This window comes from Euprymna scolopes, chromosome 30 (genome assembly GCF_053919585.1).
Source record: "Euprymna scolopes isolate OS-2025 chromosome 30, ASM5391958v1, whole genome shotgun sequence".
In the NCBI taxonomy this organism is placed as follows: Eukaryota; Metazoa; Mollusca; class Cephalopoda; order Sepiida; family Sepiolidae; genus Euprymna; species Euprymna scolopes.
This window is the reverse complement of record NC_136511.1, coordinates 76,780,256-76,807,614: the sequence shown is the minus strand read 5'-3', so window position 1 is coordinate 76,807,614 and position 27,359 is coordinate 76,780,256. Positions and strand designations below refer to the sequence as shown.

At 33.2% G+C, this 27,359-nt stretch overlaps 1 protein-coding gene across 3 annotated transcripts in view; it reads left to right on the top strand.

Moving 5' to 3' along the window:
- LOC145254845 (E3 ubiquitin-protein ligase MARCHF6-like) overlaps window positions 1–27,359 on the top strand; it is a 114,946-nt gene that overhangs the window by 2,766 nt on the left and 84,821 nt on the right. Inside the window, exons 1-2 of one of the 3 annotated variants that reach the window (XM_080113683.1) lie at window positions 7,181–7,229; window positions 27,216–27,236. The exons of 1 other annotated variant lie outside the window; for it this stretch is intronic. In XM_080113683.1, coding sequence (XP_079969809.1) covers window positions 7,208–7,229; window positions 27,216–27,236 — 43 coding nt within the window. In that variant the 5' untranslated portion in view covers window positions 7,181–7,207. Of the gene's footprint in view, window positions 1–7,180; window positions 7,230–27,215; window positions 27,237–27,359 lie in introns of those variants that run through there. One more of the 3 variants, XM_080113682.1, reaches the window with a different exon arrangement.

Here is a 27,359-nt window from a genome sequence, read left to right as displayed (position 1 = left end):
CAAAATTGAGGACCTTTTTATTTTCTTGAATAAAAAAACTTACTCGACGAGAACACGAACACGACTGTTCTTGCTTTAATAATTATTTTTTATTCAAACGTAACAAATAAAAATTTCAATTTAGCTTGAACTTTGCGGTTATTTTTTTGTTTTTGTTTTTTTTTTTAGCCGGATTTAACTAACAAACAAAACAAAAAAAAACAATTTTGGTGCTTATGCATTTATGTTACCGTTATTTTTTATGGTTTAAGTGCCTTCCCCAATGTTTGAAATGTTTCTAATGTTTTTACCTATAACTATAATCTCTGACAAAAAATACTCCCCCCCCCAAAAAAAAACGGGCAAAAAAAAAATATCCACCAAGAAAATAAAACATAACCAAATAATCCGAAAAGCGCAAAGTTCAAGCAAAAAAAGAAAGGAAAAAAAAAAAAAAAAAAAGGCCAGTTGTCAATTTGGTCTCATTTCGTTTTCCGGTACGCTCGATCTGACTTTTTGATCACCCGTCTAGTCGGCCATATTAGATATTTATCATTAGTTATTTAGACGAGACATACACATTTAAATCATGATTTTCTCTAGTTCAGATGGGTGCAGTAAACAAACTTTTAACTCGAAATGACCCCTAATGTATAACAGAAGACACAGAAAAGAATCATAATGCGTACACAGCTTTATTTTCTCATATAACCACCGTACGCTTTCAATGGATATTACCCGCAATTGTTAGAGATTGCCGATATTCACAACATTTCAGTCGATGTAACCTCCGATCTTTGAATGCATTGTTTTTTTTTTTTTTTTGTTTTTTTTTCAAACTTTGAAACCTTCTATTCGAACTCAGTAACCTGTACGGAAGGTGGGAGGTTACTATTTACTTTGCCTCCCCACGAGGGCAGAGTTAGACACCAGGGTCGTTTTTTACTATGGTGAAAGGAACAAAAATTAAAAATTGTCTCGGTCGTGAGGAACTTCTCCTCCTCTGAGAACCAAAAATTGAAATGTAGCATCAGAACAGATACTACACTTTGATCTTGGCCCAGAGGTTACATCGACTTAAACGTAAATATACCCAGACGAGAATAGTAGTCCGAATAATCCAGATGGTACTTAAATAGATTAGCTTCCCCCTCCTCCATGAATGTCCATATTGGCTTGGGGAAAGTTCTATAACGAGTTACAACAGCCAAAAAGTGAGATATCTTGAATTTTTCGGCTTTAATATGCCTACCTTTGAAACAACGGTGCTTCTACAGAATTTGAATCGAACTGTCTTTGTTTTCTTTTAAAACCTAACCTCAGGGTAGATTTTAGTTTGGCAAGTCTGTTCAAATTCTGTAGAAGAAGCATCGAAATAACATCTTTAGGAAAATTCTTTTCTAAAATAATACCAAAAAAACAGCACGGTAACATAAGTGCATAAGCACCTTAAATTCTCGTTCCTGAACTGTTTTTTTTTTTTTTTTTTTTTTTTAAACTAATGTTTACGATGTTCCTATTTACTTGCCTTCCTGACGAGAGCAGAGTTAGACCACGGCCACCGAGAGTAAGAAGAAGGCCTGTTAACTGAAAAATGTCTGCATACAATGTAGGTAAGATTTGGCAGACTGTCAGTACTATATGAGAGCCATTTGGAAAAGAGCAATAGAACATTTTTAAAAAGAAAAAGGAACACAGTTCGACTAATACTTAAACTGAACTTTATTCAATGTAAAATATAAATATTATCTATGTAATTTAGTAATTTTATAGCAATATGCAATTTAATACTGATAAAACTGAATTATGAATTTAGGGAACAAACAATTAAAGAAACATTAAACAAATATTTTTTTATTATTCTTGACCACTTGTGCAGATGATTGCATGTTATCGCAACAACCGTTGTCACTGATTTCTCATTGGCATCGGCCATTGGTGTTTCCTGGGGTTTAGATGACAAAATGCCTCCCCAAAGTCCCAGATTTGAACTGCATACTTCCAATGGAGATTTGGTCAGTACACTCACCTCAGTCTTTCCATTCTCTTTGACCCTTCACAACTAGTTGGTGTGGTGTGGCATCAGTCGATGTCATCTACACCAGTTTTCTTTATTATTATTACTATTATTATGATAATAAGGGTGCTTGTGCAGTGTACACATGTATTTTAAATATTATTTTCAAGTTAAATTGAATTTTGGGTTTGTTTTACTATACACATAGATTCGAAAAAGTTGTCAAAAATCAAATATATACCAAATAAATTTTATCAAAGGCAAGATAAGTTACTCTTCTACCTATCTTGAAAGGTTTTTAGTGGTTTTACTCACTTTAAAACGTGTAATCGCTTCGAAAATCATACAATGCTTATCGATATATTTTTAAAATAAAAATGTCTGTATGTTTGGTAGAAAAGTAACTTATCTTTCCTTTGATAATATTTATTTGTTATATATTTGTTTTCTTGACAACTTTTTCGAATCTGTGTGTATAGTAAAACAAATCTGTCATGTAAATTATTTACAGTTAAAATGTCATAAAAACAAAAAATTGAAGTTTTAAATATATTTCAAAGAAATAAATAAAGCCTGATGCTAAAATATTGATAATTCACCGATCGTAAAAATAAAAAAAACTGCTGTGAAAAATGCTTACTTTAAAATATTTGAAAATACTCTGTGAAAAGTTTTGTTTATTAAAAGAACCGACTGAAAAATATTATATAAAAATTGTTTGTTTTGCAGTAAAAAAAAAAATAAATAAAATGAAATATTCGACTTTCTCCGATAAAAATTAAAGTTCAAACACAAATTCACTTACGATATTTTGATTAAAATTATCCCAAATGTGTAATTATAATAATTATTATCCGAATGAAGAATTGTTCTTTCTCTTTAGAACAATCGGTAACACATATTGGTAGCCATATTTTTTCATGCCAGTTAGCATGACCATGTGGTTGAATACCGGAAACTGTCTATACCTACAACTTAATCAGGAAGTGACGTTACGCCGTCATATGCATCGGCCTTTCTCGGTAGCCACGGTTAGACACAAAGTTAGTTTTAAATGTGGAGAAAATGTGGAGAAAAAAAGTGGGGAGGCGCTCTGAATTGGAACAATACTAAAAATTGTCTCGGTGTAGAATTTCTCATTCATTGATCGGGGTCATAAGAAGTGTAGTATCAGGAACATATACTACACTGTACACCTTGCCAAAAGGCTAATTATATTTTTACATTGTTGCTTTTTGTTTTTTCTATGTGGTAAGTAGTACAATTATGACATTGAAAAAAAAAGTTGTTTATGATTTAGGTGAACTTAAACCCAAACTCGAGGGCTGTACTTTTTCGGAATAGGTATCCAGAAATTTGTAGTCATGACGTAAGCAATTTCGACTATGAACAGAGAAAGCCGAATCGAGTTCTGATGCTTCTACACAATACAAACCGAACTAAATTGAGTTTGCTAACTAAAATTTAGGTTAGAGTTAAGGTAATAAAAATAATAATTTCACTTTTTTTGTTTTATTTTGCTTCAGTCGAAGTTCTCAGAAATCAAGGCGCCCACAACCTGGGGCTAACACTAATAAGTCTATATGAGATACATAGATATTCGAATGTCCCATTTTAAGTTCTTTATCACTCAAACACTGAGTTAGTAAAGAAATTAAGAACATAATTTTCCTCTCCCCAATTAACTATTTTTATACGTTGTAGTATATCTTTCATTTTGGTCTTTTGGTCTTACTGGATTCCAGGACCAGAATTTATCTAGTCTGGTGGAGTATCCAGCTTCGTGCTATTACTTGAGGTAACATCACTTGAAGAAGACCATTCTTCGTAAAAGCTAATGTGGGTTAGCCATAGTGAGGAGATCTTATTTGGGCAGCGAATACTATGTGATTTTGAATATTTGGTCAGGGTTTACTTCCAGGGAAAAGTATCTTCATGCCAGGTTTTTCTGACAAACCTCTGTACAGGGAGACCTTAGATACTCGAGGACAGTGTCTAGTAGGCATTCAACTTCTCTGTGTAGATTGAAGTTTGTTAATGTTCGCCAATTTCGGAAGTGTTCTGTGAAATTCTGAATTAATGACGTAGGAACTGAAATTTTCTTGGATACCTATTCATAAAAAGTACAAAAAAAATGATTAGAAAACAATTACAAAAAGTAAAATAAAAAATAATAGTAAATGTTACTAATAGCTACACAAATTATTTAAAACGGATACGGATAGTGCTGAAATATTATTTTGAAAGCCATTCTTTAGGAGGTGAGGATGTTTTGTAACTATTTTTTACTTTCATCTAACAATTTAATAAACAAAACATGCCGTAAAAATTTAACTTAACCTGAAAATACTATATTAAAAAAAAAAAAAAAAATAGCACGGTACCTTATCTTTAAGTACCTAAACAATATTTAGTTCAACTACTCATTTGTAACCTATTTGTAAAAACAGGATTATAGTCGAGATTGTCTTTATTTTTATTTCCGGTTTCTGCTATCCATTTGGATGGATAATTAAACATAGTCATTGGTCAAGCAGACTAGAAAGCCATTCTTATGAGAAATGGTGGGTGATTTCACGTTATCTGAGTGAATAATAATCATTAATTAAAAAAGATATCATGCTTGTCACAGTTGTTACTTTGGCTGAGCAGAAACCAGAAGTCAAAAACAGCAAACAATCTTGGTTGGTTGTTTACATTTTTTAAGGTGAAAACATTACGTACATACGTATCATGGCGAAATTAGTATAAATTACAAAAAAAAGAAAAAAGTAATCCGGTAGATGTGCTAAATGTATTTTGGTACTTATGCACTTATGTCATCGTGCTAAAATAATCTTATTTAGAAAGCCATTCTTAACAGAGAAAGGTGAGGGAGTTTTTAAAATTAATCTGTACTTCCACCTAACAATTTAACAAAAAAGATGAATTTAACTTAATATTATTTAAAAAAAAAAAGACAAAAACAGCATGATAACATAAGGGCATAAGCACCTGTATTTTTAACAAGGTGCTTATTCAGATTGGCACTTAGTGATAAACAAAAATGAAACTTTTCTATTGTAGCTGGTTGTCATGGAATGAAAATCTTATATTCCAAAAATCACAAAAATTGATAAAGTTTTTTTATTTATGAAAAACAAATTTGCGTTTTTTTTTTTTTATGGATAAGTTACAGATAAGGCCACATTTTACAAGAGAACATAAGGGGAGGTAATCAGTAATTGTTTTGACAGTTTCCACATGCATTAGGGTTGTCTGCCCTTGTACACCGATTCGTTGGATGTTTTCTTTTCACCCTCATTGAAACAGTAAAATTTGAATTCCTGGAATAAAATCATCAAATTATATGATTTTTGCAATTTTTCATCTTCGTCCCGTGACTGGTGCATACATCATATATACAATCGAAAATTATTTAAATATAACTTTAGGACATTAATGCAACAGAAATACAACAAGAACACAATGAACTAGTAAATATTTAGTAGCATAGCTCTTCCGCAATTTCACACTCTGCAATCTTTTGTGAATTCCTTGAATTAGACTGCAGCAATACTCCGGGAAAAGGGCATCCAACTTTTAATTTTTGTCCAAAGTTCTTCCAAATTTGAAATTTTATCATTGCGTAGCTGTTGCTTAATTCAATACCATACGTTTTCGATAGGATTGAGGTCTGGAGATTGTGCAGGTCAATCCAAACACGGAATATCATGCTCTTCCAGGAACCTCTTGACATTGCCAGCTGTGTGAATGGGAGCATTATCCTGCATGAAGATGGGATTATCATCCAAATTCCAACCAAAGTAGGGTTGAAAATGCTCAGTCAACATATTAATGTACTTGGTTGAATTAATTCGACCTTGCAAGCAAACTATAGGCCCTGGACCATTGGTACTAATAATGCCCCACACCAAAACTGAACCTCCTCCACCACCTTGCAGCGTTGAAATTGAGCACCTAGGATTAAATTCTTTGTCTTTCCTCTGACTGACATCACTGCTTAACCTATTGAACTTGCTTTCATCGCTAAAAAGCACTTTTGACCAATATGAAGAGTCATGATCTTCATTGCATCTGACGAAATCCAGACAGCGCTTTCTGTTCTTTACAAAAATCATTGGCTTGTGTCTTGCAATATATCCTCACAAATTAAATATTTTTAATCTGTTCTTGACAGTAGAAAGAGAGCACTTTTTAACAAGATTGCACTGTTGTTGGATTTGGGGAGCCGTTTCAAGTTTGTTTCTTAGGCCGCGGATCTTGATAGCATTGTTTTCCCTGTTAGAAGTAACCTGAGTACGACCAAATTTAGTGGCATCACGAACACTGCCGGTGTTTTGGTGCTTTTGCACAGTCTTTTGTACCGTTTTCTCATCACATTTCAATCTGCAGCCGATTTCTCAATTGGATAAACCAGAAAGCTGGAGATTAATGAGCTCCTGATGATCACTGAGAAAGTCGTGGCATATGGACTAAATGTTACGTTGTATAACCTGGAACAACAATTATGATTAGAGATACTTTGTTGGCCTGTTGGTGAATATTTTAAACTGATTTAGGGGCAATAATTTAAGCTGGTATAAGTGAATTTGTTGCGGACTTTCTTTTTGCCCCCTCAATTTGAAGTAGGTATCCCAAACTAGCCTAGTTTATTTTGATAAAGTTTTGATTTAAATAAAATTTAATCTTTTTGCTTTATAGTTATATAATTCTTTTTCTTGCGTCACTTAATAGTTTTTTTTTTTTCCAGGTTACTTGAACTTATGCCACTAATTTTGTTGAACGCCGTTTTATTTTTTACACAAAAAAAAATGTTGGTGTTTTTCAAATTTGGTGTGCGCAATATTGTGAGTCTCTAGGTATAAAAAAATAGTACCATTTTAAAGAAAAAAGGTCACTTATCAATATGGTGAGCTTAAAGGGTTTTAAGTTTTTCACAAAAAAATCCAACTTGAAAACTTCAGTGAAAGAAATATGAAAGAAATTCAATTGAAAAAATTCCGAAAATCCACACAGTTTTGTAGAGAAATATCTCCTCTTTAATAATCTGTTGGTATCATATTACTAGGCTTATAAATCAAGGAGTACCACTAATAAAAGTGACTGTACCTACACATCAAGATTTACAACTTAATACCAAGTGACCGAAGTATCATCACGAAAATGAACTGTCAGCAATGAAAATGTAAACAAACAACTTGTTTCACTATGTTTATGTCAAAGTTCTTAAGTGAGTTTGTTTTTGTTTATTTAAAAGTTATAGAAAGTTATTGTTGAAAATAATAATTTTAGTACGACAAGCGCGTCAAAAGAAATGAAAATTTACAATTTAAAAAATGTCAGTTGTTTATTTTCTATATCTTCTTTCAAACTTTCATATGTTCTTTGCTTTATCTTCTTTCGGTTGGATAAACTTCAGCATTGTTAAATTATCTTTTAAAAATTAAACTGGGTACATTTTAAACCAAAAACATTTTTAATTGCATGTGACTGACAGAAAATTTTTTTTTCATTTTAAAAAATGTGCCTCATTTTTTTGTTTACTTATTTCTCTTATGTTCTGTCGGGCGTTTTTCATATATCTAACATTTAAAATTTTTTTTTTTATTAAACTGTACAATTACATTACTTAAAAAAAAAAAATTAACAAAATATAGCTAAGTTTTAAGTCACTTGCAATAAGTCATGTGTAAATAAAATTAATTTAATGTAAAAATGTGCATTTTTTTTTGTTTATGTTCTATCGGGCATTTTTGATAAATTTAAAGATTTTAAATTATTTTTTAATTACACTGTACATGACTTAAAAAGTAATAACTGAAAATATAATTAAGTTATGTGCACGTGGCGCATAAATGAAAAAATTAATTTCACTGTAAAAAGTCATTTTTTAAGTTTTTCTTTAATAATTCCCAAGACAGCACTTCTACAGTTTATCGCCGAAAATGGAGACTCCATTTTTTTCGCGCACCTGTTGTTAAAATCCCAGGGAGAAATCAGTATTTTAAACTATGATCGAAGTTAGAAATAACAAAAAAATGAAACTAGATATTAAGAACTATGGAAAAAAAAGCAAATAAAGAAAGTGGAAGAGAACACATATCCGTAATTATTTAATTGAAAATGTTTTGATTTAATTAATGAAAACGGGAATGTTTTCCATGAAATGTACATATATTTTTATTAAAACGTTACTAGCTTAAGTTCAGAATAAAATCACGATTTTCTTTTAACGGTTAATTTCCAAAAAAAAATGTTTTGAACGCTACTAACTCAACTTCTTTCAATACAGTTTGCAATTTGGAGACGGAATTGTTTTTGTTGAGATATCATGCTTTTTATTTTAGATTTAAAATATTAACAACTCCATTTTATTTCAGTATTTAATTTGTATTTCTGTTTTATTAAATGCTAGCTTTTTTTTTTTTTTTTTTTTTCTAGTCCAATACCGGCTTCCATCTTATCTCGAAATTACTTATAACGGCACCAACTTACTTTTTTTTTTTTTTTCCTCGTACATATATGTTTATTTATCTACCGAGTTGATTGCAAAAATGGATTACGAATTGTACTCATTTTTAGTTCGTGTAAGGGGAATCTATCACCATACTTTCCCTTAAACACGTCTGTTGGACTTTTACTAAGTACAATACTTAATAGTTTTTTTTTTGTTTTTTTTTAATGGAGAGTAGAAAACGTATTGTGGATGCGTTATCGGCAGCTCCTGTTACTCTTGCTTCTTCTTATTTGTCTTATTTAGTGAAACTGGCATTGGACAGGCTATTTCCCTAGTCCACAAATTTCAAAATTTCATCATGACAAGTTTCAAGAAAAAATACACGATTAAACCCGGTTCTACAACTTCCAACGTAGACCCCTACTACCATGTCTCCTTCTCCAACATCAGGGGTCTACGTTCTAACCTTCCAGAGGTTGAAACCCAATTACAGGAGACTAAACCAGACCTTTTATTTTTAAGTGAAACTGGCATTGGACAGGCTATTTCCCTAGAAGAGTTTGCAATTAAAGGATACTCTAACTTGACTTCTAAATCTGACCCCCAAGATCGCCATGGGCATGGAATATGTGCCTATATTAAAGATGGCTTTCCATGTGGTAGGGACGTCTCCAGGGAAGATCCTAACTTACCCTATATGTGCTTCCGGGTTGCTGTAGCTCACACTACGGCATTTTTATTTACTCTCTATCGCCCCCACAACAGCGGAGTTACTATCTTTAAAAGCATATCTGAGAAAATTGACCAAGTCCTATCTGCTTATCCTTCAGCTAACATTCACGTATGTGGAGACTTCAATGTTCACAACGTCGAATGGTTGACCCACTCAAACAAGACCGATGATGAAGGGAGGTTCTGTCATGATTTCTCCATTGCCTATGACCTCACTCAGATTGTTCAGGAACCCACCCGTGTGCCCGACAATGACGGCCAGTATGCGAGCCTACTAGACCTTTTTCTCACAACTTGCCCTGAACTATGTTCAGTTTCTGTTCTGTCGCCTCTTGGATCTTCCGACCACTCTGTTGTATCAATTAAGATAAAAATGAAATGTAATAAGTCCCCAGACGTACCTCTCCATCGTACAGTATATCGATACACTAAGGCTGACTGGGATAGCTTCCGTACATTTATAACTGATCTACCTCTGCATTCCATATTTAAAAAGGATGTGTCCTCTATAGTATTAGACCTGACGGAATGGTTAATTGTAGGTATTGATCGTTTCATACCCTCGAAAAAGTTTCAGCAAAAACCTAACAGCCAGCCATGGTTCTCTCCAGAATGTGCTGCTGCCATTGCGCACAGAAATCACTTTTTCCACTGTTTCCAACGTAATAGATGTATGGAAACTAAAGCCGCTTTCAGGACTGCCAGCAACCATTGTAAGAAAGTAATAAAGAGCGCAAGGTGGTTGTATGCTCAATCTGTTAAGTCCAAAGTAGCTGAGCAGCGGCTTGGTTCCCACCAGTTTTGGCAAATAGCAAACAGAATTCTGAACAGAAGCGTGTGCTCCATCCCAACTATCATCAATGGACCTGAGGTAATCTCGTCAGCATCAGAAAAAGCCAAACTCTTTGTCAAGAACTTTGCAGCTAATTCTACCTTTTGCGATCAAGGCCGCCAACCCCCAATATTTCCTCCTGTATCTGAAAACACACTATGTGATATACGTATATCTGTACGTGATGTTGCCAAGCTAATCAAAAACCTTGATTCCAGTAAAGCAACTGGCCCGGACGGTATTCCAATTATAGTACTCAAAAAACTTCAACCTGAACTAGCGCCCATACTTACAAAACTGTTTAAACGTTGTCTTAAGGAGAATTGCTTCCCATCTCCCTGGAAAATTTCATCAGTATGCCCTGTATTTAAGAATTCAGGTGATCGCTCATCTCCCTCTCAGTATAGGCCAATAAGTCTCCTGTGCGTCATGAGTAAGTTGCTGGAATCTGTGTTAAATACGGAAGTAATCAACCATCTCAACAAAAATAACCTTCTTAGTGACACTCAATATGGGTTCCGTTCTGCTAGATCTACAGCAGATGTGCTTACAGTTATATCTCATAGGATTAGCAAATCTCTCGACGGAGGCAACCTTTCTAGGGCAATTGCTCTTGACATATCTAAGGCCTTTGATAGGGTATGGCATAAAGGTTTACTTCATAAGATCTCTAGCTATGGTATAGCTAAAAATGTCTTCTCAATTATTAAATCATTTCTTTCTGATAGGTTCATAAGAGTAGTAGTTGAGGGGCAAAAATCAGAAGCCCACAGTATTAATGCCGGTGTCCCTCAGGGGTCCATCCTGGGCCCAACTCTTTTCCTGATCTACATTAATGATCTTCCAAATCACATCCTTACATCATTTGTAGACATTTATGCTGACGACACTACCATTTATGGTAGCACATCTAAGACAGTAAACGACCAAGTTCTCTCCAATTCTCTCTCCTCTGATCTTGAGCATGTAGTACAATGGGGAAAGGAGTGGCTGGTTACTTTTAATGCATCTAAAACCAAGCTTCTCTCTTTACATCATCAACATTCTGATCCCCATCTGGCATCAATTGAAATGAATGGCTCTCGTCTTCAGGAGGCCTCAAGTTTTGACAAGCTTCTGGGCTTGACCATTACTCCTGATCTTAAATGGAACACGTATATCAAATCTGTTGCCAAGGCCGCTGGAAAAATGGTGGGATCTTTCTATCGATCCAGTAGATATCTCACTGCTGATGCAATTCTCTATTTATATAAGAGCCAGGTACGTCCAAGGATGGAATACTGTTGCCACATCTGGGCAGGAGCTGCTAGAAAGGACTTGTCCTGCCTTGATAGAGTTCAAAATAGACTTCGTAGCCTCGTAGGAGATGTCCTTTTCTCTTCCTTGCAACCTCTATCTCACAGAAGAGATGTTGCGAGTTTGTCTCTGATGTATCGTTATTTTCATAGAACGTGTTCGACTGAGCTTCAATCTATGGTCCCCCCCTCGCAAAACTTTCACAAGAAACACTCGTCTAGCTGTAAACACTATCAATAATTCCCCCCACTCTTTATCTGTGCCTAAACCTAAACGTAGATTCCATGAACAAAGCTTTTTTATTAGAACTGCACGCCTGTGGAATTGTCTTCCGTTTTCCTGCTTTCCGGCTGACTACAATATGGTTGTCTTCAAGTCTAACGTAAATAAGTTCTTGATGAGCCGTTCCATATAAGTTATCAAATTTAACAAATTTTCATTACTAATGATTATTATATTGTCCAATTTCTACTGTACACTCTTTAACCCTTATCCTTGAGTGGCCTATTGGCCTTGATAATGTGGTGATACCTATGAAAAAAAAAAAAAAAAAGTCCAATGTGAACAAGTTCTAATTGAATCGTCCCCCTAAGTAATCCAAGTTACAAAATTCCCACTGTTTACTATGCTAAAATCACAATGATTAATGTATACCTATTAACCCTTATCCTTGAGTGGCCTCTGGGCCTTGATAAGTGGTGACACCCATGTAAAAAAAAAAAAAAAAAAAAAAAAAAAAAAAAAAACAGAAAATGACATATTCATAATTTTCTAAAGTGGGCAAACACCATTTGAAAACCAAAACATTTACTGCATAAAAATTTATCAAAATATAATTGTAAAAACATTTATTGAAAAGTTTGCATAAGAAAATATAATTTTAATAAAACAATTTTGTAATGAAAGCAACATTGTATTTTTATAAAAATTTTTTTTTTTTTTTTCAAATAAATAAATAATTTTAATGAAACAATTTTTGAATTAAAGCAACTTTAAAGGGTCAACAACAAATTAATTTAAATGAAACCGAAAAATCATTATCTAGTTTAATTTTTTTATTTATTTCATGCTTCGGTCATAGTTTAAAATACTGATTTCTCCCTCGGATTTTAATGACAGGTGCGTGAAAAAAAATGGCGTCTCCATTTTCGGTGATAAACTGTAGAAGTACCCCTGAGACCTATATGTTCTATCGGGTGTTTTTGATAAACTTGAACTGAGATATCTCAAGGTTGTGTTAGGTGTCAAAATCAACACCAGTGGAAATAAAGTTCAACTAGAAGCTGATCTCTCTGACTACGTGAGAAGAAATCCAGTTGATTCATTTCCACCTTCAAAGCAACAAAAAATTCCTTAGTGAATCTGTTGAACATTCAGATAACTCCTGCAGTTGTGATGAAGAACCATCTCAGGATATCTTCTGTTATGAGCATCAAGGACAATGGGTTGCTGTCTACTATGACACCAATTTTTACATTGGCCAAGTCATTGAGGTTATATCTGCATCCAGCACTGTAATAAAATTTTTATTGCAAAAGAAAAGATTATTTTCAATGGCTTTGTCAGATGACATTGCACAGGTAGAGTCAGCATTTGTTTACAGATGGGGTTTTGAGGTAATGCCAGTTTCAAGTGATGGTAGGATTTGGAGTGTTCTTGATATATCTACCATAGCAGAAGCTTATGAAAGAATTCTGAGAGAAAATCAACAAAGAAAGGAATTGTAGTAAGACCTCTGCATATAAAATATCTTACTTGTTTACTTGTCTTTTAAGTTGAAAGTTTTCTAATGCTTGAAAAAAATAACTTGTGACTTTTTGTATAACAAATTTTTAAATCTTATTGTTGTCTGCCCTTTTTTGGCGAGTTTAAATTTCCCAAAGTAAAAATATTTCTGTGGCAAAAATTTTTGTTATTAGAAACAAGTCAAACATTTTTTTTTTTTAATTCCTCACTCAAAAATTAATAAAGTTGTAAAGTTTTAAGCTTCTACCTCCAATGGTTACATTTTTACAGCAATTTCAATAACGTATATTTTGGACTCATTTTTTTTTTTTTTTTAACCCTTTTTTGCCCTTTTTACCAAATTGTCTGTTCGATTGCTTTTACATGGTCCACAATTGAGTGGTTTTATCAATTTATAATTAAAAGAAAAAAATTATCTTGATCTCTAATGTGTTATGAATCATACTAAGAAGATTCAATGCATTAGCTATTGAAATGAAATTGATATGAATAGTCAAAGTTGCATTTCAGTGTCATATTTGCACGTTTTTACCGTTAATAGTGGGATTTTGCCTAGTATTTAGGTTGGTTTCAACTAATAATTATTGCTTTCATCAGTATTAATTCTCATTGACATTACATTTATAAGGATTTTTCACTGGTTAGTAGCTTACATTTTTAGTTATATACTATGAAATTTGGCTTCTGGACCATGATAGCAAATTTTCAACTTTTCGGCTAATTGAGCTACCAAAATAAATTTGGTTCTTTTGTTTATGGTTTACAAAAATCTATATGACCACATTAATTTTTTTTAGATATGATGAAAATAAAATTTGGGTTTGGGATACCTATTTAAAGTTATTTTTTTAAATTGACGTGAACACTAGAATATTTCAATTCAAATATGAACAGGTAAAATTATAGAGAAATAAAAAGAGCAGTTACATTATATTTAACTTAAATTTGCAGTTTTTGAAAAAATTACAAGTGCTGGCTTTCTTTTTGCTGGCACTGTACAAGAAACCATGCTCAACCACTAATAGTCATGGCTAATGATACATTACCTGAAAGTACTTTGTTCAAACTCCTCGGCTTAACATTCATGGCGAATATGAGTTGGAACAGATACATTGAAGGCATTGCTAAGGCTGTTGCAAAGAAGGTGAGCTCTATACCATGCTAAGAAGTTACTTATGCCTGAGAGTATCCTATACCTCTACAAGGCCACCATTTTTTTTTTTTTTACACGGTGATCACCGCTTATCAAGGCCCGGAAGCCACTCAGGGATAAGGGTTATTGCAAGTACAATATGTTAGTGTGGAGATTTATTGACGTGTTTACTTAAGAGGGCGGTTCATTACGAATTTGTTAACGTTGGATTTAAAGACATCCACCATTCGCCCATGTATGGAGTATTGTTGCCACATATGGGCTGGTGCATCTGCTACTAGTCTCTCTCTCTTAGACAAAGTTCAAAAGAGTCGCCAACCTATTGGGTCCTGCACAATCAGCTAGGTTTCAGCCACTGTTACATTGACGAAATGTTGCATCCTTCTGCCTTTTTTACAAGCATTTTAATGGTGGATGCTTCGATGAATAACAAGCCCTTGTGCCTCCTTGATGAAATAGACCCGACAAGCAGCAAAATCCCACCCCTACACAGTAAAAATCCCTAGATGTAAAAAAAGTCTTCTGCTCTAATAGTTTCTTCTCTGCTAGATTTTGGAATTTCCTTCTGGGTTCCTACTTTCCTGATTGTACTGACATGCAAAAGTTGAAGTGTAATGTAAAGACATCTTGCTGCTCAACTCCCTACATAGTACCCCTATAAATTATGTCCCAGATAGTAGCCCTCTACAGCAAAGTGGCACTGTGCCTTCCTTGTTTGGGTTGAACATGCAATAAAAAAAGAAGACTGTTTAAAAATGAATATGCTACAAGATTTGTTTGGTATTATTGTAGATTAACACCTGCTAAATCGCCCCTTACCTGCCTGTCCAAAATATGTGATTGTCCTTTTTTTTTTTTTTTTTTTTTTTTTTTTTTTTTTTTTTTTTTTTGTTGGACAATTACATATAAACACACTGAAAAGCTGAAACGGAAATTATATATATATAAATTTAATACAAAATATTCTTAGATTTTAGAGCAGTTAACCATTTTTTTTTCTATGAGAAATAAATTTTGAGTTTTTAAAGACAGTTATCTATGTTTTTAAGAGGGTTTTTGTGGGAGGAGGCTTACCACCTAAACTTCGAGATGGTAGGGCAATTACATGTGAACACCTTGAAAACTTGGCAGAAAGAAAAAAAACAATTTTAGAATGGGGGGTAGTTTTACATATAAATTTAATATAAACTAACTCACCATTTCCAGGACATGCTAGCGTTTTAGAGTAGTTATTTTGCTATTAGACACAAATCATGTGCATATTTTAAGGAGTACTTTTTTTTTTTTTTTTCATTAAATGATTGTGTGGTTTTAAGACAGTTTGTATGATGGGGGCTTGCCACGTAGACTTGGGGTTAGTGGTAGTTATGAAACAGTTTTTATTTTGAACTGGTGCCATTCTAACTTAGGGTTAGTGGTAAGATTTTTTGGGGTGGGACTTGTCACTCAGATTTAGATTAAGGTTAATCATACAACACATTCAAGAGAAGCACTTTTAGGTGGGCTTGTCACTCGGACTTAGATTTAGTGGTAGTGTAATATATATATATATATATATATATATATATATATATATATATATATATATATATATATATATATATATACTTTTTGCGTTTTGGGTTAAAATAGCTAAAATTGACATCTATGTGCTTATTAAAAAAAGTTGATGCCTTGGATTTTTATAAAACTTTCTGAAAAGTTGTAACAAACTGATTTCTATATAATTTTGTTTGTCTATACATTGCGATAACTCTTGGGTGTGCTCCAGGGGCTCTTTTAGGTCTAATAAAAACACTCCATTTTTGGGACTATTTTAACATGTGTCCAAAATTTTCTGTGTATGTCTATTTATTAGCAGTTTTGCATGGTGCTGAACTCAAATTTAAATATGTTAAGACCTTGGGGACTTTTGGGGCTAAATGGGGGGAGGCGATTGATGGACTTAGTCATTGCTTTTTTTTTTTTTTTTGCATGGTGCAGAACTCAAATTTACTTGTTTTAAAGCCTAAAACTGCACCATTTGTTCATTTTCACCAGGATTTGACGTCCCCTGAGGACTTTTGGGGCTAAATGGGGGGGGGGGGATCCAAATGCTGAACTTTGTCATTTTTTTTTATGCCTCATACACTGTGCTCTCACAGGGACCATGCATACTTCACTTTTTTTTCTTTTTTTTTTTTTTTTTTTCAAAATAAACGTAATTCACAAAACTTTATTTCAAACTAAGCTAACAACAACTGCTACTGCTTAGGTTGTAATTACTAGCACTAATAGTTAATTGTTTAATTTTGCTGAAAACTGCTTACAATTTGGGGAGGGGAATCATCTCAAACCAAAAGAGAAATCAACACAAAATTATTTTAAACTCATAAAAAAATGATAAAAACATTCATTTACTCATTAATTGGGGTAATAAAAACGATGAAAAAATGTTTGAACCTCCTCATTAAATATATATTATTCCTTAATTGGAATTTATTTTGAGATGAGCATTATATGTTAATTTTATTTTTTATTTCGGACTATTAGTCTCATCTTTATTAGTTGTTGTTGTTTTTTTTTTTTTTTTTTTTTTGTTTTTTTTTTTTTTGTGAACCAATAAAAAAAAAACAAAAAAAACTAATAAAGATGAGACTAATAGTCCGAAATAAAAAATAAAATTAACTCCTCATTAAAGTTTTTATTTTTTTAAGACAAAAAAAACAAACAAAAATAACTAATGGACAAATTTATTTCATACCCTGATAATGAGTTTCATGTTTTTTCTAATTGTTTTCCCAAATTTCATTATGAAAATTTCTTATGGGAGAGTGGTACTGAGCTTCCAAACACTGTGGGGGCAAAAAAACACCTGTAAAATGGTAATGTCACAGCATTAACATTTTCATCATTACTTAAAAACTCTTCAAATATATCAGGTAGATTTTTATTTATTAAAGCATGTGAGAGAGAGCATATTCATTTCCGAACAAAATGATGGTATTTTGATGACTTAGTGCTTTGTTTCCTGAAATATGATTATTTTAGTAGAACTACCTTGAAATCTTGATATATCCAAAGTGTTTTTATGGTCCATGGGCATTATGATTTAAACGATCTGAATTCAAGTTTAAAATGTAGAACTCCTTGCTCTATTGGAGTCAGATTCGTTTACATTATTTTGTACCAATAATCAAAAATGGCAATCTATCACAATTTAATTGCAACGAATAATTTAAAATTCTTCTAACTTAAATATGGCTTCTTTTCTTTGTTTTTTTTCTACCCTTACAGCGTATGTTACTTAATCCCATATACAAACAAGATTCTATTATTTTTCTTGGTGAATACATGTAAGCAGCCTGAAAACCTTTAATGGTAAAAAAAAAAAAAAAAAAAAATGAATTTTGACTGGGAAATAGATTTCACTTTTTTTTTTCAACGTGAAATGATCACCCACTTCCAACCAAACAACTTTATTTCAGAATGTGTAACCAATTTTTGCTTTTAGTTAAATTTTAGCCATTTTGTGATTTTTTTTGGAACTTATTTGTATTTTTTGTGTATTGTCACATGCACATGTGGGCTGTGATAATGTCATGATTTTATTCTCACGGACATGATTTTCAAGCTGCTTCTTGAATCATCAACTTTTCAATTGTTCATTTCTAAGACATTGCTCTTTGCCAGTCCTTAATTTTTTTTTTTTTTTTTAATGTTGATAGGTAATTATTTTTTGAATTATATGTTAAAATTTTTAGCATAAAAAAAAAACAATTACAAAAAAAAGCATTAGTTATATTTTTAAAACGATATTCAATAAAGTGGATTATCGTTACCGCCTGGTAATTTGAAAATGGATGATCATTTTATGTTAAATTTATAAGTAAAACTGATCACCCACTTAAAATTATAAATTAAAAAAAAATTTATCGCCAAGTTTTTTAGGCTGTTTATATGTAATTACTTAAAAAGTAAAATCTCATTTTTATTTTTGTGAATTATCTTATGGTGTAAGTGTAAAATTGAGTAACAATTAAAAATACAAATTAAGAGAGTAAATATCTTAGCATATAAAAACAAATCCATGTAAATAGTTTTTAATTTTCAAGAACATGCAATTCATTTTATGTGATAGTCTTTCAGATGTTGTAACTCGCTATATTCTACTGAGCCAGTATGGACAACCATGGTGGTTGATCTACATAAGTACTCTGAATTTTAGATGATCCCTTCATTTAATCCACCGGATTAGTGTTCTCGTTCATTATGATCGTGTTGAGGTGCTATTTTGCTATTTTTAGTTGTGATCACTTGTAGTAAAAGATTGAACTTTCAACCCCCAGAAAACTGTCATCGGATTGTTAACCATTAGTTGGGTTTTTGTATTTGCATGATATTAAGGCACATCATTCGAACAAACTGGGATTCTTATTCTAAGAACAGCAAAAAGCAACTGCTTTTAATTAAATGGACTGCCATGCTGGTTTTTCCTTTTTTTTTATGTAAAAAAAAAAAAAAAAAAAAAAAGGACTGGGATTTGGGGAATCAAATAATTATTTACTTTTTGTCATTTTTCGATTTGTTTTTTTTTTTCTTTTTTTTTTTCTTTTTACAAACATTTACTATTAAAGCAAAAAATGATTTTAATTTAATGAAACATTTTATGTGTGACTCGTTTTTATTATAAATATTCCTCAAAGTCTGAAAAAAAAAAACTTTTCATATTTTACAAAGCTTTTTAGCAAAAATCAAACGACAACAACCCCAAAACAGCTGGAACAATTTGTCATGCCTAAACATTACGAATAGAGCATCAGGAGTTGTTTTGTCGTACATTTGTTGTACCTTAATTTGTCGTACATAAATAGTAAAGCTGACCACCAGTCCATATGTCCAGCTGGATTTAATAAAGTGTTCTGTTTGACTTCTAAAAGATGCACTTGAAGAAAGTCTGAGTTTACATTGGCCAGAATGTTCTGAATATAATAAGACAAGAATACTAGTCCGATTAAGTGAAATAATACTAATTATGAAATATAAAAAAAAAATTTTGAAATCTCATTGGGATTGCCCAAATCCGAACTGTTGGTCAGAGAAAGGCTTAGTGTTTTTAAGATGATTAACTAGCATTAGATTGATGGAAAAGATTTTAACAAAGAGCAGAACAATTTTGCAGGTCAGTTTTTTTTGTCAAAGTTATTGAGAACTGATATCAGATGCAGTTATCTAGTTATCAGGAAAGCAAGAATCTGCTAGGCATTATAAAGTTGTATATAAAGCATTTCTTTATAACTATAGCAGGGATAATATCAGGTTGACAAAGTTCTTGTGGTTTTTAAATTTTGAATACAGATGAACATATCTCGGCTCAAACAAAAATTTATGGATCGAAATAAGTACTATCAGAATCAATACACTTTTGCCAGCAGCAAACAAGTGTATTTATGCCAGTAACGTAAAAATCTTATGTTCTGGTGGCGATGAAATTGATGAAGGTGTTTTTGATAGCGCTTAGTTTGTTGAAGCATTTCTCAAGCAGAAAATTGCCAAGATGCTTGAAAAAGTGATAGTCGGTAGGTGAGGTCTAGAGAGTGTGGTGGATGAGGCAGTTTCATAGTCCAATTCATTCAACTTCTGCAGAGTCAGCAGGCATTGTCGTGGAGGAGAATTAGGCCGTTTTTGTTTAATGCTGGGTGTTGTCGAAGTTTCTGATGCATTTCATCCATCTGTTGACAGTACTTCCCTGCTATGTTTTCACCTGCATTCAAAAAACTAATAGATGAGATGGGTTGCAGACAACCAAACAGCATGACTTTCTTTTGATGCAACTCTGGCTTCGGGAAGTATCGTGGAGCTTCATCTGTGTCTAACTACTGAGCTGAGCGTCACTAGTTGTCATAAAGAATCCTGTTGTGTAAAAGAAGCGAAGATGACACTTCATAACAGCGTTTCTTTTGGTTGTCATTCAATTCGTGAGGCACCCATTTATCAAGTTTTTTGTTTTTCCAATTTCTCTCAAATGGTTGGAAATCGTATATGTCATGTCTAAGCAAGTTCTCGAACAGTTGTGCGTGGATTGGCTTTGACTAAGGCTCTTAACTGATCATTGTTAACATCCGATAGCCAACCACTGCACTCATCATCTTCAAGACTCTTGCTGCCACCACAAAATTTCTGAAACCACCATTGTGCTATGTGTTCAGTAGTGGTCTTTAGGCCAAAAGCTTTGTTGATATCGCAAACGGTTTCAGCAGCTTTTGAATCTAGTTTGAATTGAAATAAACTTGTGCAAATTTGCTTTTTTTTCCCATCTTGTATTCAATGTTTTGAAAAAAATACATAATTGTTTTAAAAAGATTGTAATTTAAAGGATTAGATAGAGCGAAAAACTCTTTAAAATGATGCACACAGTAAAAGTATTATGACAAAATCTTATTTAAAAATACACCATTTGAAATCCAAATTAAAAATTCCACAAGAACTTTCTTCTCAACCTAATATCTAGTCGATATGCTTTAGAGGTGTTGAGATTGTTTTGATAGCTACGACATGGGAAAAGGTGATGGACCGATGATATTATGCAATTTCTATCCATAGTTGAAAAGTAGGAAGTGGACAAACAGTTTAGCCTTATTCATTGTGTGGAAGCTCTTTCATGGTGGTTAGATACTGGGGGAATTGTTGACTTCCCATTGCTCACCAAGCGATCATAGATTTTTCAGATCGTGAGTCCCTAATTTCTGTGATGTGATGTAATTCATATTCATCTAAGTATACCTTACCTTGGTTGTGGCTATTATACTCTTACAGTGGTTTCTTGATGTTTTATTGCTCATTTTCAGCCGTCCTAACTCTTGTGTAGATCTAAGAGCAGCTTCTCTATCATCAGTGGTATAATATTGGTATAGCTATAGCACCATATCGCACATAGAAAAGAGCTTTGTACAGTCAATCAATTTGTCTCTCTTGAGGTTTGCATTCACAAATATAAAGGGTGTTTATTTAATTTTTTGTCAGAGGCAGCAAACTGTAAATTAAAATAAATCACAGAAAAATATTTTTATTATACAAATTTGTGGTTTATTCCAAAAATAAATTTTTGCATTTATAATTTAAATTAAATTTCGAGCATATGATCCCTCGCAGCTTGCATGTATATGGTGTAATATAGAGGTCCAATTTTCACAACTCTATGCATTAAATTAGGCTATATTTTGGTAATAATGCATTGAATGTTGTCTTCCAGGGGGTCTATTGTGTTTGATTTATCAGCGTAGACATGAGACTTTACATATCCCCAAAGAAAATTATCTAATGGGGTTAAATCACATGAACGAAGTAACCAGTTGACAGGTCTATTTCTTGAAATTAATCATTCATCAAATGTTTTTCTTGGTAAATAGATCATATTGTGTGCTGTGCGGCATGTGGCTCCATCCTGTTGAAACCATGATGAATTGCCAAATCTTCAATTAAAGAAAATAGTTGTCAATTTAAAGTTTGTCATCTAAAAAAACAAACTATACAAGAATTTAGAACTAATCTAAACCAAGTATAATTATTTCTGCAAGTAAACTCTCCAGATATCCTAGCACTAAGAGAAACTAACACTCCTCAATCCTCTCCAACTGCTTTGACATGACTGGATACCTCCCACTTTGCTGTAAGGATTCAGGCATCCCCTTGACTAGGGAGCAACATCTAGACTCTGACAATCAGAAAGTTTATAATAGTGTAGTGAATAATGAGCAATCAACAGACCCCCCCCCCCTTCCCTATGATGTCGGCTGAGAAAGCTAGACTGCTTATTCAGCAATTTACCTCTAACTCCATCTAAAACACTACAAACCACTCTCCATAATTTCCTTTTGCAAACAGAAGCCATGCTTGATCTGATAATCACCTCTTCTCATGTCTGTGATATCATAAAAAACACCAAAAACTAAACACCTCCAAGACGTATAGGTCTGCTATAATAATAAAACAAATGCTCTGCTGTGCTAACCCGTTTTTTTTTTTTCTAATTCTGCAATAAATGCTTTGCTTCTTTGACAGCTAAAAAATGACCTGATACTAGTATTCAAGAATTCTGGTGAAAGAACTTTGAATTATTGTCCTATTAAATCTTCCTCTTTTCGCTAAATTTTCTAAATTAATGAATCAGGTACTAGTCGATCGTTCAACTCATAAACACTAAACTTCTTTCTGACCAACAATATGGATCCAGGCAAGCTCGTAGTGGAATAGAAATGTAAATACATGTTAACATTCAATGCTATTAAAATTACCAGGGATAATAACACTTTAGCTCATAGTTCATCTTTTGACTTCCTGCAAAGAAGGTGGACTCCCTCTACTCTACTAGAAAAAAACCTTATATCTCTACAAAGCCACCATTCACCCATGCATAAAAGATTGTTGCCAAATATTGGCTGGTGTATTAACCACTAGTCTCTTTATTGGACAGGGTTAAAAAAAGTGTCCCATTTAATAGGTTCCGTCCTGTCAAACAAGCTCCAACCCTTATCCCATCTGATGGGTGAGACCCCACCTTGCGGGCCTTGGGGAGTGTGGAGCCACCCTTTAATTGCCATTGCTCCCAGGTTCACTCTGACCCGGAGTGGTAGTACCTGTTAGGGTCCCAACTATGGGTTAAATAGAATCCGACTTAAAAACCCCCAAATATACTCCATTAAAAATTGTTCCTCAAAATAACTAGATTCGGCATTAAATAACCTGAAAAAGGTTGATATGCTGTAAAACAAAAACAACCAACCAACCTTATCCCATCGCTGTAATACTGAATCCCTGTGCTTGTTCTACAGGTATTTCAATGATATCTGCTTAAACAAACTGGTAGCACAGGTGCCCCCTTGACATAAATACCCCCAGCTAACCTGACAAGCAGCAAAATTACACTCCTTCACTATAGATTCCTTCATGCCAGAGAACCTTCTACTCTAAAAGTTTCTTTCCTTGGACTGCTAGACTTTGGAATTCCCTCTGTTTCCTGCTTCATCGACTGTACTAACATGTAGAAATTTAAATGTAATGTAAATAAACATCTCGCTACTCGACTCCCTACTTTGTGCCATTGTAAGCATGTTCCCTAATTCAGTGAACCTTTTATTTAATTCATAGGGGTAGCATGATCTTGTTCAGTCAGCCATAATTGGATAAGTAATTCACAATTGTATTTTCGGTTACCCACACTGAGGATTGAACCTTTAACCTTCAGAAGAATGTCACTTTTACAACTGAGCTTTTCCAAGTACTCTAATCCACCATGCTTGATTTCAACAGCTAACATATTGAATCTCAGGCTAGAATTTTCTTTTAATAGTACAATAGAACCCCGGGATACATTTTCTTCAGGTTACAATGTAAGATACAGTGCTTTTTCCGGACCCTGGTTATGGTAGTTGCCTCACCTTACGTTGTTATTTATGTTATTTGATTATGTACATGTGTATTATATACTGTACTGTATTTGGTTACTAATTTTTAATATGTACCCTATAAAATTTTGCTTAGGCTCCACCATATGGCGATTTTCAACTTATGATCCCAATCCTGGAACAGATTAATGCCGTAACCCAGGGTTTTACTGTAAATCAATATAAAACTTTGTGGACCATGAAAAAAAAAAAAATCCCCAAAATCAAATGAAAACACAATAGTATAAAAATTTCATTCATTAAAGTTTTTGACTTTTTTTTTTTTTTTTTTTTTTTTTTGTGTGTGTGAGACACCATTTTTTCCTTTAAGCTGGAACTATCATCATATGCATAGAATTACACAATATTACACACACCAAATTTAAAAAAACACCAACATAAAAAAATAAATCCTCCATAACTGAAAATACTAACCCAAATTGAAGTCACATGGAAAAAAATATTAATGACATGAGATAAGGAATTGTACAAAAGATTAAATTTTGATCATATTTGAAGTTTATCAAAATGATAATAAAAAGAGACTAGATATTTCAAAACAGGGAACTTTGATAATATGACCACATTTAAAGAATGGATGAGAGTTTTTGATGTAGAATCATGTAGAGCGGTTAGGTAGCAAGTTTAGCTTAAAGAGGATGGCGAAGGAAAACAGGATGTGATAAAAATAAAACTGGCCAGAGATAACTCAGTTTGGAAGTCAATTTCTTCAAGCCATCTAACATATGCTGACAAGTAAAAGCAATGTTAAACGGAATATGATGATTATTTTTAGTTAATTTGTAAAATTGTGCAGTTCAACTTTCTGCACTCATTTACTAGCACAAGCCCCATTTCTGGTGCTACCAGTTCAGGCTGTCTGAAGATATCCGCTTCCTGACCTAAAATGCACCATTGATGTTAATATTTTTCCTTTCCGTTCGTAAAACTCAACCATGTTTTGCAAGATAAAAAACAAGAACAATTTTCCTCTACAAAGCAATCAAACTAAACACCATGAATAAATATTATTTGATATTAATCCTTTAGACCCTGATCCAATTAAGCAATAATTAGCCAAAAAGAGAACAGGTGATTATCAAAATTATTTCATAACATGTTATTAGAAGGCTGAAATATCGGCTGTGCCGTCTTTTTAGCTATGTTGCTAGAGCTGATATATCGGCTTTGTAGGATTGGAAGGGTTAAGAACCGAAGAATAAAAACTTTCTAAAATTATTGGATTGAGTATTAAATAAACCAAAAAAGGTTATGTTGTACAACAATCAATCAAAGCCCTTTTTTTTTCTATAAAATTTATCAAAATAAAAATTAAGTAGATATCATGTTAAAATTAATGGAAATTTTATTTTTACCCATTTTTGAACTCTAAATCAGGCTGATTTCTGATACTTTAAGATATCAACATTTTTTTTATTCAATTAAAAAAAAATATCTACATATGATTTACTTAATAATAGTTTCTTTCGAACTGCTACATTTTGGAATTCCCACCATTTCCCTGACTATACTAACTTGCAGAAATTTAAATGTATCTACTTTGCCTTGCCTGGAATGCAATGAAGTCATTTTTATGTTCAATTAAAAAAAAAATTTAATTTGTTTAAACAGACATCTTGCTGCTCAACTCCCTATATAGTGCTTTGTAAGCATGGTCTCACATGATAGCCCCTTATGTCCAAGTGGAAATATGCCTTGTTTGAGGTGGATAAAAGTTATGTATATATTTATTCTTGTAATCTGTAGCAGCAACAGCAGCAAATACTCGTGGCTTAAGACTTTGAATGTTTATTTTATAACATCATTGCTGATTGGTTGTAGTGCTCAACTTCCTTTCTGGCTTGCCCAATCAGATGCCATCTCTCTGGTGAGCTGAACAAAGTACATAAAGGTTAAACCAACAACTTTCTCTGTCTGTCTGTCTCTCTCTCTTCGTGGCACGGACCAATCCCCAAGTTCTTTTTCACCTGAACCTTTGGGCCTAGGGTTTGACTAAGACAAGAAGACAAAGAATCGATCATGGCTACCGCCAAACAATAACGTCAACACATGAACTTTCCTTCTCGCACTGGACTTTAATCTTTTGTCCCCGTCCATATATGCACACGCGCTTCTATTAACTTCAACATGTATCCATGAAGTTTCTCTCACAGGTCTGTCTAATCATTAGGGCTATGACAACAGCATATTCTTTTCATTGTTTTGACTCTCAAATATAGATCCAACACAGACATAATCAACCGAGAACCACATCACACTACATAAAAACATAAGATATCAATGGATAATCAAGAATCAAAACAAGGAAAAGAATATGCTGTTGTCATAGCCCTACTAACCATTCATCAATGTCTCTACACAGGAACTCTTCAGAATACTAACCCCTTTTTTTCAGTCATACTAATGAAGATAATCAATAAATTTCTTAGACATTTGTCTTTTCCTATTCTACAAATCTAATGTATGTTATCTTTTGATATTATAGAAGTTGGTCCTAAGTAGCATTTAAGCTGACTTTGATTTTGACTAGCAAATTTTTAATTGTTATTGTTGTACTGACATAATCACGATAACACATCGGTTCCTGTCGGATCACCAAAGTTAAGCAATGTTGAGCCTGGTCAGTTATTAAAGTGGGTGACTATTTGGGATAGGAAATTCCAGATGCTGTATGTGCTTTCTGCTTATCTTGGCATTGTTTCCAGTCAGTCTTGAGCTTCTCCTTGCCATTAGACTCGAGCAGTACCAATTCAGGAGAGGTGTGATTGGAGATTGCGCAACCCTTGCTTCAGTTACATGCGCAGCTACCCTTACAGAGGTGTCCATTGTCTCTTGAGATTGAACGGAGGCATTGAATTGTTGTACCATGTTATTTATACTGTAACATTTTGTTACAGCCTGTTAAGAAAAAAGAAAATGAAAAAATGTAGTCATTTTTCCGTTACAACCAAGAATATTCAAAATTATCAAGGGAAATAACTTGTATTTTTAATTAAATAATATAAACAGACTTCTCCTTTACACATCCAGAGACTTTATCCCCCCACCTCCCCCAATCCACCAGAGTCTAGGCAATTTGTTGAGATGGCTTGTTTTCTTTTTACTAAGGTATGGTTCGCATAGTCCAGTGCAGTTCTAAGAGGTCAACCCTCCCGGGCTTTGACTTCTCACCCTTTGAGAAGGAGGTTAGTTTATTGCTAATTGCCTCGGCACTCCTGGCACTCCTACCGGGGATTTTTTTTTGTAGTCCAGAGTGCTCTTCTATGGTGTTATCTTTAAAATTACTTTCCTGAGCTTGTGTCACATTTCCCCACTGTGGAAGGGAGATAAATATGGACTTGTCTTTATAATTAAAATGTTATTTTTTGTATAAGTTTAAAAAAAAAAAAAATGTACAAAAAAAAAATTAAATGAAAAATTACTTCATTCCAGCAACACACGGATGGTTTGATAGAGCTAGTATGTATCGATAATAAATTCATGCTTTGTTTCTTATATTCCCATTAGCCTAATTTTGACTGTTTTTGATTAATGTGCTTTTTTTCTTGCTTTTTTAGATGAAGGGGGTGCTGGTGGCGGTATGTAGACCTTTTTTGTCATCTATCTTAGATTTAATTGTTTTTATAGTCAATGTAGGTAATTTCCTCTCATTTATAGGAAAGTATATAAAAGTGCAGTTTTAGGGAGGAATACAGTGATAA